Consider the following 12847-nt stretch of genomic DNA (forward strand, 5'->3'; position numbering starts at 1 on the left):
AGAACCATGTTCTTGTTTTCCCTGTTAAAAAAAAAAAAGACTTGTGTTGACACTATTTTAACAGAATGGTGTTTTTGTGCTTTCAGTTGTGATAATTCAAGTAAAAATGATGGAATGTTCTTCACTTTGTGTTCAGTTTGTCCGAACGTGTGTTTTGTATTAAATGTCAGCGTACAGATGCTTGTGCTGAATTTTGTCATGTAAACTAATAGTCTCAGTATTTCAGGTCAAAGTGAAATCCATATACAGTCGTGTGCAAAAGTTTGGGCGCCCCTGGTCCATGTTTTGTTGATTTTCTAAGTGAAGAATAAGTGAACATTTACAGCCCATGTGTCAAACACAAGCCCCGCAGGCCAAGTCAGGCCCCTGACACAGTCCTATTCGGCGAAATTAATTAAATTTTCTGTTATTATTAGCCCATTTCACCCTGAAATGCACTTCAGTCCACAGCATGCACTGCAACATAATGTGCGCACCGACTCCCTTCCTCCAACAACAATCTTTGGGCCAGTAGTTACACAAAAAGCCTGGTGTCTAGTTTAAATAAATAAGCAGTTTTAAAATCCTACATCCTGGGGACGTTTAAACAGGTTTAAGTTATCTGCCACTAATGTAGCCTACTGGTTTATATAACACAGTTTATTTTTATTTAAAATTATTTTTGAATAGTTAAAGTATGCAGAGCCAACAATGGCCTGTTGGGGTCATGGCAAAATGGTAGGTAAAAATGAAATAAAACCACAGCTGGCCCACAGATTTGCTGAGATTTTTTAATATGGCCCATTTTGGGGCTCAACACCCCTGCTCTACAGACAACACACTTCTGCACATTTTAATGCACATTTACTCTTTACTTTTTTACATATTTAACATATTAGAAGAAAATATAACAAATTGTGTGCAAAAGTTATGGTGCAGTATATTGTTTTTTTTAATGTTTTTTCCCCCCATATGTTGAACTTGGCACATTAGAAATTGTCCACAAAAATGCAAAACATGTCATATTTGTTTTGTTGAGGATTTATTAACTTATTTTCACTTTAAATTAACATAAAAATAAATACAGGGACAAATTCAGTTACAGTAATGAAGAGACTCCACACACAAGTTAAATTAAGACCAAAACAAGCCACTTAGAGAGTGACAGAACTGAAAGTACAGAAATGATTATCGTTCCATTTTGAAGAAAAAAATATCTGATCTTTGAAATCGTTTGTATTTTAAATGCAAATTTTCTTTTTTCAGTTTTTTTTTCTATCAAACTTATGATTAATTAACTAATCTGCATGCAGTTTAAGAAGCTCCACCTTGAGGTCAAAATGTTCAACAAATATTACTCAAATGTGTAGTATTCTCAATATGAATATTTAAAATGTATATTAAAAGAAATATTTTCTAAAAAAGTATTTTAATGTAATGAAATGAAGGATGGAAAACAGATTCAATGTTTTGTTTGTAAAATATGAAAGGATGTAATAATTAACTATAATATGTTTTACAGCCTGGACTGCTTTTTAAATGAGGCACAGTACAGGGCAGCCAATCAGAACCTAGCTTATTTACATATATCAGTTTTAAAGGCACGGTAACAAAAACAACCTGTTTCATTCAAAGATAAAGGGAGGAATCTTTGGTGCATAAATCTGCACAAATGTTATGTATGGACATAATGGGGAAAGATAAAATATAAGAAAATATAGGATATGGGCCCTTTAATCTTTGTTATTGTAAATATGGAGCTAAAATGAAGGAATACCGAACATAAAGTCATATTCCTCCAACAAAAACAGGCATCCAAAGGATCACATCTTGTGCTTTTTAATTTCATACTAAACTGTTTTTGTTCAGTTTGCATAGTTCAAACAATTAAGGAGGAATATTAAAGGGAAACACAGACAGCACATTTTTCAGTTTCTGAATATTTGAAAATACCTGTTACCCTTTAAATTTCATGATGAATGGGCTAAAAGAAATGGCCCAAAATGACTTGGAAAAAAGTCTGGTTCCATTGACTTACATTAAAGTAAAGGAAGTTTTTTCCTTCTCCTGTAACGTAACCATTTTGGAGATACAAGGTTTTCTTCCGACAGCAGCGAAATTTATTTACCATTGAAAAACCACTAGTGAACCTACACGTGTCTTCTGAGTTTTAGATGTGATGTTGCTGATGGTAAAATAAAAAAAGTTTTCTTTGGGGACTATTTTGCCTCATAACACCCTGCATAGATCCCTCTGCCCTAAATAGATTATATTAAATTGATTAAAATACATTTCAGGTTAACATTGTTTCAGTGTATTTATAGCCATTTCATGTAGTAGCTTTTAGAGGCGGACGTCTGGTTCCTATCACCACCACTGTGAACAATACTGACTCGGTAAATTTCTCTAAAACGGAGCATTTCACACCAAACCACTCTGAACGACTTAGTTTGCATCTTAAAGATTTAATTATGCAGAAATTCTGGTAAATCGATGGCAATTTCTCTTTAAGTACTACTTCACAGAAAATGGCAGCAGCCACAAGTCAGTTGCTTCCTTGCCCTTGGATTTCCTAACGCGCCGTTTCCATTTGGTGACGTCCAGACAGGAGACCGCCTGTGATTGGCTGTTTTTGAGCATCCCATCTTCTCATTGGACACTGAAATCGCATGACATCACTGTAGTGACGCCTCCAAAATAGAGGACAGGAGGGACAGAGCCGACATGGCGTCGCTGAGGTGCTTTCTCCGCTCTGGAAAGGTAAATATCGACTATTTAACTGTCTGGTTCTTAAAGTAAAGAAGTGAGTGTTTTGAAATGAACCGTTCTGTCTGTTTTCTTCTTCGCAGAATGCCGTTTCGGCCGTTCTCCGGAGGGAGTTTCACAAGTCTTCGCCGGCTGCTGTGCAGGTTTGATGTGATGCTCCAACCTTCGTTAGCGAGCTAAGTTGGCGTTAACATGTTCGGACAGGAGGAGAGACAGAGGCGGAAAATAAGTCCTCCGAGAGGACTGCAGCGTGAAAACCGACAACTGATATACATTAACGAGGCGATTAATATCATATTTATCGTATGACTGACGACGAAGTCATTTATTCGCCTACCCGGCAGAGCTGTGTTAGCTGTGTGGCTAACTCGGCGCTCCTCAAGCTTACAGTTTTAGCTAAGTTAGCTGTGCTCTTCAGCTACCCGAGCTGTCAGTGAAACTCAGTGATTGTCAGTGTAGCATGAATATCAGATTTATGTGGAAACCCGTTTCCGCCACTGAAAAAAAACATACATAGCCCTGTAGTAAATCACAATAACGAGCACGTTTTCCATAATTATGACTCGTTATCTCATAGTGTCTCATAGTAATACCTTACTATCTCATAATTATGAAGAAATAAGTCATAATTATCAGATTGAATCTCATTACAGTGAGATACAAAGTCAGAATTATGTGAAAGTCAAAACTGAGATGCTAGTGAGCCATCATTATTGGATAGTACGTTATAATTATATGATGCCAAGTCGTAATTGAGATGCTAAGTCTTAAGTATGAGATAGAAGTCATAAATATGTGATAGTTGTTATTAATATGACATGGTAAGTCATAATTGATATTGTAAGTCGTAATAATGTCATAGTATGTCATTATTATGAGATGCTAAGTCATAATTATGAGATTTTAAGATGTAATTATGAGATGCCATGCCATAACTATGAGATTGAATCTCTTTATTATGAGATAATAACTCATGATTATGAGAACATCAATCAAAATTATGAAATACTAAGTCATTGTGAGAGTCTCATTACTATGAGATAGCAAGTCATAATTATGAGATACTAACTAATAATTATGGAAAACTTTCACATTATTATGACTTACTAAATGGTTATACATTTTCATAGTGGCAGAAATGGGCTTCCATACTGACAGCTGAGTCACTCAGTAATTTATGTAGTCAGTACTGGATGATATTGATGAATTTCAAGGTTGTGATCTTTAAATTCAAACCTGATATCTCTTGTTTTGATTGGACTTCAATCAAAAAACAGTTCAGTTTGTTTTTTTCTCTTAAAATGATGGCGAAAGGTGCCATGTGCTGTATTTTGATCACTAACCATTTGTTTTTGTGGGTTTTAAAATTTTTTGAAACAGTCTGAAGCATCTATTAGGTGTGGACGATATGGAGAAAGATATATGACAGTCCTTTCACGATACACAGTACTCATAAAGTTATTTTGACAGACAGACACAATGTACTATTAGTGCCATGTATAAAAACTGCCATCAATACCAGTTTCGTACGCTGCACTTCACTAAATCCAGTTAAACTATGCTCTTTTTGTAATAAAACATGTCCACCTCTAAAAGCTCCTTCACAGAAAGTTATTACGTGAAATAGTTATGAATCCTCATGTCTGATGGCTGAGGCATTGTTTTACAATAGTTTTGGCCTAAAAAAAGATTGTGAGGCAATAATACATTTAAATTACATACAACAACTTAAACCTGTATACACTCACTGGTGGTTTTGGATAAATGAAAGATTTTCAACTGCTGCAGGTGACGGTTAGAGATGCGCTCAACCAGGCGATGGATGAGGAGCTGGAGAGGGATGAGCGCGTGTTCCTGCTTGGAGAAGAAGTTGCACAGTATGATGGTGCCTACAAGGTTAATAAGTGTAGTATTTTTGAGACTCTCTCCAGTCTTCAAGAGTTTGCAAGTTTTTTTTTCTTTCGTTCTTGTTATTGTGCTCAAATTATACTGTAAATGTTTCAATACAGGTGAGCAGAGGACTCTGGAAGAAGTATGGAGATAAACGCATCATTGACACACCCATTACAGAGGTGAGCAAGAATTAACCAATGAGTCATTCCAAATTTTAACTGTGCTGGTTGTTGCTTCATACTATTCTCATCATTATTTTGCAATGTTATTTTTTTTCCCCCAGTGGGCAGAAATGCTTATCTTTTGTGCACTGAGCAAATAAAATCATGCATGCTTTAGTTTATTGAGCAATTTGGACTACTGTTCAAAAGTTTATAATCACTTGTTGTAATAGTCCTTATTTTATATACAGTAAAAACAATATAAAACAAAAATATAACAAAAAACAATATAGATTCAAATATTATCAACCAGACATTAAAAGGAATCTTTAGACATTTTATTAAGTAATCCATGTAAGTTATTAATTGAAATACTGCCAATATGTATTTACAGCCACTTTTGTCAGCTTGAATTCTGAAAAAGTAAACATGCTGGATTTTAATTTTATTAAAACCTACGACATGATTATTCTGGAGAGCACTTTTTCTGTTAATTATGTGAAACCTGTGAATGTTAGAATGATCTCAAACTTTTGAACGATAGTTTATGTATGTGCGTACAGCATGATAAATTCTGAAAATGGTCATATATCTGATTATATTTCATGCCACTGGGAAAATGTGATATTTTGTTTTTCCATTGTACTGTAATAACTGGTCGTGATTGAATTCAGTCATTTGTGTTATTAGAATTTTTTTCCATTTGTGTTATTCATTTTGGCTAACAGCAGAAATGGAGGTATTTCGCACAGAATATTTTCAGCAAGTCTTCTGAGTAACTATTGTATTTTTTTCCTGCATGACTTGCCTGCAAGTTAGCAGTGGCCTTTCTCAATCCCGAGTGGGAAACGTTTCATTAATTGCAATCAGATGTGACTTTCAGCAAAGAAAGTCACTCCAATTAGTATGAAATTGGCTATTTAGGAAAATAAGGCAGTTTCTGCAAAGGCAAGTCCTGATTATGCCATCCTGTCTATGCTTGAATTAATGTGCTCGCCAGGCAGTGACGTCTGCTAGGTCACATAAACAGAACCAACCAGAACTGTAAATAGTGGTGATACAAATTATACAACTGTAATTAAAAATTGTCTTTTTTGCCTTGTTTTTTCATACAGATGGGTTTTGCAGGTATTGCTGTAGGTGCTGCCATGGTGAGTTGGTTCACTTTTTTCCAAGGTGATTATGGAACCCTGTTTACTATACTGGGTCCTTTTCAATGTAAAATTCTGTGTTAAAGTAACGAATAAACAATTAAGTTTTGTTAAATTATTTGTTCTCTGTTTTCAGGCTGGTCTTAGGCCCATCTGTGAATTCATGACTTTCAACTTCTCCATGCAAGCCATTGACCAGGTCATCAACTCTGCAGCAAAGACATACTATATGTCCGCTGGTCTGCAGCCTGTCCCGATCGTGTTTCGTGGGCCCAACGGTGCTTCTGCAGGTGTTGCGGCCCAGCACTCCCAGTGCTTTGCAGCCTGGTATGGACATTGCCCTGGTCTGAAGGTTGTAAGCCCTTGGAATTCGGAGGACGCCAGGGGTCTTCTGAAATCAGCCATTCGAGACGACAACCCAGGTATGACTGACCTTGTGCCTTGATATTTAACATGAGGATTTTAACCTTCTCTTTCTTGCTTGCTTGATTGATTTCCAGCAAATTAGCTGTGGCCTTTAGCCCTTGTTTCATGGAAGCATCCCGTTGCATTCAGTTGTTGAATTAAATTTAAGCAGATTGGACTTTGAGTTTCCATCACGAGAACAAAACTCTTTACATCATGTCCATAAAAGCAATTCAGATAAATAGCAAGTTTACAGAGAAACTTTATTAGGCAGCTTATCTCTGCTCTTGTTTCATTTTATAGCTGTATTTTACATTGTAAGAGCGCAAAGACAAAATGCCCTGTCATAATAAAAAGGCTTAAGGTATCTGTTTATAATCTAAAATCAGTTTTGTGGTTTCTTCTTTGAAAAGCTAGTTATCTTTTGATTACCTGCAGCCTTCTTTCATGTTTTGTAGGTGCGGTCGAGCAAATCAGAATCATCAGCAAATATGTATCCATAGTAATTTGTAACTTTACTTCTTTATCAGCAAATAATATATCCACCTCCGGCAAAGCGAATCATTTTTATTCAGTATGTCGAAGTGCGCATAAAAATGTGGATGGAAGCCCAACTATTATGAAAATCACTGAAAATTACCAGTTTAAATTTTGCTGAATTCTCTTGAAAGAGTTAGGTTAGATATTAGTAAATTAGATGTGTGTCATATATATATATATATATATATATATATGAGTAATCCTATAATTGTTTTTGAAAGAGAGTGCCACTGTAGCTAATCATAAACAAGCTGTTTAACCCTTAGGACCCAAAGCCTGCAATTTTACGAGCAAAACCATAGGCAACTTCTAATCTTCATAACTTCAGAATGGTTTAAGCTACAGACATGATCCACATATCAGGATGTTCAGCAGACCCACCCCTAACTAGTTAGCATGATGTCATTGAGCTCTGATGTCAGCATCAGTGAGTAATTTGGCTTGGAAAACCACCCAACATTCTCTTATTGTTGCTCTGCTTTTTGGCCTTCATATTTCAACAGAGGGTTAAAACAGTGACATGATTCACACATCAGATCACTCATCAGACTCTGACCTTACAATCCAGAGTGATTTCATCCACCTGTGACCATCCATCAGCCAGCAATCCAGCTCCAAAATCACCCAAAACCCACTCGCTACTGTTACTATAATATATCTCTGCTTTTAGTCTTCATATTACAAACAAAGGGTTAAAAATAGTGACATGATTCACACACCAGATCACTCAGAAGAACCTGCGATCACAAGCCAGAGTGAGAGAAATCAGCTCTAACATTTCACAACCCAGAAATACAGCACAAACACACAGCCAGATCACTGTAAAACCTGCTATTAGCTCTCTGCTTTAGCTTTCATATGGCAACAAAAGGGTTAACTAAAGAACATGGAGTCTGAGAGATTTTAACTTTTTAAAGCTTCATCAGCAGAGTTTTTTTTTTTAATTAATCAGGGGAATATCAGACTCTTGGGTTTGGATATAAGGGCTAGCTTTGGCTTAAAGGTTCGTTGCCCTAATTGCCAGTTTGACTCAGATGTCTCACTCAACCTTTGATTTTCCACTATTTTACCATCATCAGCATATGAAACTCAGAAGACTCATGTAGGTCCACTGGTGGATTTGGATAGTAAATAAAATGGCTATATTTGTGTTGTAGACGTGGTGACCCCGTGGTTCCTATCACCACCACTGTAAAGAAACCTACATTAGCAAGTTTCTACAGTGTTAACAGAAGGCAGCGCTTCAAAACCAACATAACGAACAAACGCGCAAGAAACTCCTACTTAATTCAGGCCAGAGTTTCATAAAATATTTAACAAACTGATATTAAGTGTAGATTTTTTTTTTTTACTGTAATACAGTTTAGCAGTTTCATCCTCTGTGTTCTCAAACAGTGGTGGTGTTGGAAAATGAATTGATGTATGGAGTGGCCTTTGAGATGTCTGAACAAGCCCTGTCGAAAGACTTCACCATCCCCATTGGAAAGGCGAAGGTCGAAAGACAAGGTAGGTAATGCCACAGTCTGATGCTCTCCCCAAGGCAAAAAAGTCAAATTTTAGTATTTCAGCTCATCCAAAGTAGAACTTAAAGATTATATCTGTGTTTCTACACAGGAAACCACATCACACTTGTGTCGCATTCCCGAATGGTTAGTCATTGTCTTGATGCTGCTGCTGTTTTGGCCAAAGAGGGTATTGAATGTGAGGTGAGCTTCACGAATGTTCTGCTCAGTTGCTTTTAGCCTTCGTTTTCTTAATTTTGATATGCTGACTGATTTGCAACTTACTTGCAGGTTATCAACCTCCGCACCATCAGACCGCTTGATGTGGAGACAATTGAAGCCAGCGTGATGAAAACCAACCACCTGATAACTGTGGAGGGAGGCTGGCCCCAGTTTGGTGTCGGGGCTGAGATTTGTGCCAGAATTATGGAGGGTAAACTGTCATTCTGGGTTTTACTTCACTGAATTTTATGGAGTAGCATTGCGCATTGAAAGGTCATTAGGCCTCCATCTGTACAGTATACGATACACAATCCTGTCTTGTCTGCTTTCTAACTGTAGGTCCAGCATTCAACTACCTAGATGCCCCCGCTATCAGAGTGACTGGAGTGGACATCCCAATGCCGTATGCCAAGATTCTGGAAGACAACAGCTTACCGCAAATCAAGGATATCATCTTTTCAGTCAAAAAGACATTAAATGTGTAATATCATAGCTTGTAAAACACTTTTTCCACTCAACCCTTTCAAGAAATACGGCCCAACAAGCACCTGATGTTCCTCGTCTACCAAGTTGTACCTGGAGAGGATATAAGTGTAGTTCAGAGTCTCAAATGTACAGCGGTCTTTCTGTTACAAGCTGGGTCTCAGCTGATCCATCAATGATGGGCACCACCCTGTATTTGGGAAATGAATTCTTATATCTCACAAGATAAGATGGTTTGTTTTGGGATATTTATTATGGATGGGTGAGTAATATTGTGCATTAATCTGCAAAATATAAATACAACTGAAAACATTTTATCACTCTGTAAACGTGACTCGTTTATGAAGAACTGAGAAAAATCCATTGGTGCTAAAACATCCCACTTACAGTGAGCCGGAAAAGTACAGAAGTCCAGAGAGGCCATTAATCCAGGGTTATCATTTTCTGGATTCTTATCTTGAGAGCATGACTTAATTGTGTTCTGATCTCAACATAACTTTTATCTCGATCACAGGATAGTTAAACAGTGATCTCAAGATAACGGTGATCGCACTGTTATCTTGAGATCATGACTAGATCTCAACTAGATCTCAAGTTATCTCAGGGTCACTGAATAATTGTGACATATCTTGTGATCTCAAGACAAAAATTGTTACCTTGCGATCATGACCTAATTATCTTATGATCTTAGGAGAACAACTTTATCTTGAGATCACAAGACAGTTATCTTGTGATCTTGTGATCGAGTTATGACTTAATTATTAACTTTTATCTCAAGACCACCGGATACTTATATTGTGATCTCAAGATAACTATCTTCATTACGACGAAGTTATCTTGAGATCATGACTCAACTTGATCACAAGATAATTATCTTGAGATCACAAGAAAAGTCATGATCTCAAGTTATCTCAATCACAGGATAATTAAATTGTGACTTGTCATCTCAAGATAAGTTATCTTGATTATGACTTAATTATCTTGTGATCTCAAGATAACTTAAGATCACAAGATAATTAAGCCATAACAATTCAGAAAATTATAAGTATCTCATGGACTCTCAGGACTTTAGTAAAAAAGCTCTTTCACACCACAGAAAATAGAAACATGGATGTTGAATAGAAGGAATTTGGTCATTTTTTCATAATTATCCAGGGAGTTTCTGGTCAGTTGGAAGGCGAGAGACCTTCACAGAGCAGGACTCACAGCTGGAGAGCAAGAATGAAAATATAAACTACCGTCGTGTAGCGGCTCTTAAAGCTACGCTGAGGAAACTTGGAGCAGCAGAAAGAAAATTCAGAGGAAACAAATTGCACTATTTTGAAGAACGGTCGGTGCTCTGTAGGGATGTGTTGAACCTTATTTCATAAGGTTCTCTTCGTTTACTAAAAGAGGTCACTGAGGTCAGGACTGAGACTGAGTGGCTCTAAATGGTTCCTTGAAGTTGAGCTAAGTTTTGTTCCTTCTTATCACAGCCATGAGTTTAGAGGAACAAAATAAAGTTCCACCAGAATACTGTGCTACATTTCACAGAACAGCACTACACACTTAAAAATGATGGTTCTTTAAGGTTGTTTAGTAAAGAGCCTGGTTCCATACAGAACTATGGGCATTCAAAAAGGAGTTATTCTGTTGTAATAAGACTGCTAAGTAACAATAGAAGAGCCCTCTTGTGGTGCTATATAGAACTCTTCAAAAATGTTCTGTATAGAACCATATACACACTCAAAAATGACATTTTTTCAGGGGTTCTTTAGTAAAGAAAATGGTTCTATATAGAACCATGAACACGCACAGAACCCTTTGCATGATTAAAAGGTTCTTTGCATCATGAAAGGGTTCTTCAGACTGATGGAGAATGTGCTATAGATGGTTCTGTATTGAACCTTCTTGACATCGTATACAATTGAAGAACCCTCTTTGGTGCTACATAGAACCCTTTTCAAAAAAGTTCTGTATAGAACCATATACATACTTAAAAATTGTGTTCTTTAGTAAAGAAAATAGTTCTAAATAGAACCATGAACACTCAATGAATCCTTTGCATGATTAAAGGGTTCTTTGCATCATGACAGCGTTCCTCAGACTGGTGGAGAATGCGCCATAGATGGTTCTGTATTGAACCTTTTTGAAAAGGGTTCTATTGTAACAAGCCTGACATTGTAACAATAGAAGAACCCTCTTTGGTGCTATATAGAACCCCTTTCAAAAAGGCTCTGTATAGAACCATATACACACTTAAAAATGATGGTTCTTTAAGGGTTCTTTATTGAGGAACCTGGTTCTATATAGAATCATGAACACTCAAAGATCCCTTTGCATGATTAAAAGGGCTCTTTGCATTATGAAAGGCTTCTTCGGGTTGATGGAGAATGTGCTGTGGATGGTCTATATAGAACGTTTTTGAAAATGGTTCTATAGAGCACCAAAACAGGGTTCTTTTATTGTAACAAGTCTGACATTGGAACAATAGAACAACCTTTTTCAAAAATGTTCTGTATAGAACCATTTATGGCACATTCTCTGTCAATCTGAAGAACCTTTTCCTGATGCAAAGAATGCTTCAATAATGGAAAGTGTTCACTTAAATATTGCATCTAGCACTTTTTGATTGGCACAGACAATAAATTAGACCAGTGGTCACCAACCCTCCTCCTGGACATTTACCTCCCCAAAGGTTTCACACCTCCTTCAGCTAATCAGAGACTTCTGAAGGCAGTAAATAGGTGGATCGGGTGAGGTTGATCACGATTGAAGCTGGAGTTCTCAGGAGTGTGGATTTATGGCTGATACTGCAGGTGGAGATTATGTTGAGAACCGTTGTGAGTTTTTCTTAAAAGATCAAAAAACCCTTCATTTGGGGCAGTCATGGGCTGGAGGTTAGGGAACTTGTGGGCTGGAGCCTTGTGACCGTAAGGTTGTCGGTTTGATCCCCTGAGCTGACAGTACATGACTGAAGTGACCCTTGAGCAAGACACCTAACCCCCAACTGCTTCCTGGGCACTATGGATAGGGCTGCCCACTGCACTGATGGGTCAAATGTGGAGGTGAAATTTCCCCACTGTGGGACTAATAAGGGTCACTTATTTTAATTAAATTTTAATTTAATTTTTAAGAGTCTACCAGCAACACTGTCAAGACTGCAGACCACTGGATAATCTATAAAATATATTTCTTCCTGAATTTGTTCTTAAGGTAAGTTCTAAGCATAGTTGATTTTTAAAAAATGCAATGTTTACAAGTCGCACGTTCTAATGCACGTAGCACACCGGCACTGCCGTTTATACGTCAGGTTGGAAAACTGTCCATCTTTGGACACTTCAATGTCAAATTCACTACACTCTTTAAAAAGATAGTTCTTCAAGGGTTCTTTAGTAAAAGGAATGGTTCTATTTAGGGCCATGAGTTCCACACTCTTACATATTATGGTTCTTTAGTAAAAACATGGTTCTATATAGAATCATGAAGACTCAAAGAACTTATTGCATGGTTAAAGGGTTCTTTGCAACATGAAAACATTTTTTCACATTAATGGATAATGTGCTGTATATGGTTCTATATAGCACCAAAAAGGATTGTTCTTTTGTGTGCAAGCTTAACAACGCAACAATAGCAGAAAGAACTGTTTTCACAAGGGGTTGATTTAGAACCATACACTCTTAAAATAGATGGCTCTTCAAGGGTTCCTTAGCAAAGAAAATGGTTCTATATAGAACCACAGACACTCAAAGAACCCTTTGCATGA

General features: G+C 37.0%; 1 protein-coding gene across 1 annotated transcript; it reads left to right on the forward strand.

Moving 5' to 3' along the window:
* The first annotated feature begins 2670 nt into the window (after positions 1-2670).
* Positions 2671-9419, forward strand: pdhb (pyruvate dehydrogenase E1 subunit beta). The gene is made up of 10 exons (XM_036559689.1): positions 2671-2739; positions 2829-2888; positions 4534-4641; positions 4755-4817; positions 5915-5950; positions 6087-6372; positions 8291-8401; positions 8510-8601; positions 8689-8830; positions 8959-9419. The coding sequence occupies exons 1-10, from the start codon at positions 2704-2706 to the stop codon at positions 9102-9104; spliced, it is 1080 nt and encodes a 359-aa protein (XP_036415582.1). The 5' UTR covers positions 2671-2703; the 3' UTR covers positions 9105-9419.
* Positions 9420-12847: the final 3428 nt, after the last annotated feature.

This window comes from Colossoma macropomum, unplaced genomic scaffold (assembly GCF_904425465.1).
Source record: "Colossoma macropomum unplaced genomic scaffold, Colossoma_macropomum, whole genome shotgun sequence".
Taxonomy (NCBI): domain Eukaryota; kingdom Metazoa; phylum Chordata; class Actinopteri; order Characiformes; family Serrasalmidae; genus Colossoma; species Colossoma macropomum.

Bases quoted from the DNA above. Each gene is read 5' to 3' on its own strand.
- pdhb (XM_036559689.1), top strand. From the start codon at position 2,704: ATGGCGTCGCTGAGGTGCTTTCTCCGCTCTGGAAAG. The intron at 2,889-4,533 runs GTTTGATGTGAT...CAACTGCTGCAG, and splicing joins CTTCGCCGGCTGCTGTGCAG to GTGACGGTTAGAGATGCGCT. The intron at 4,818-5,914 runs GTGAGCAAGAAT...TTTTTCATACAG, and splicing joins TTGACACACCCATTACAGAG to ATGGGTTTTGCAGGTATTGC.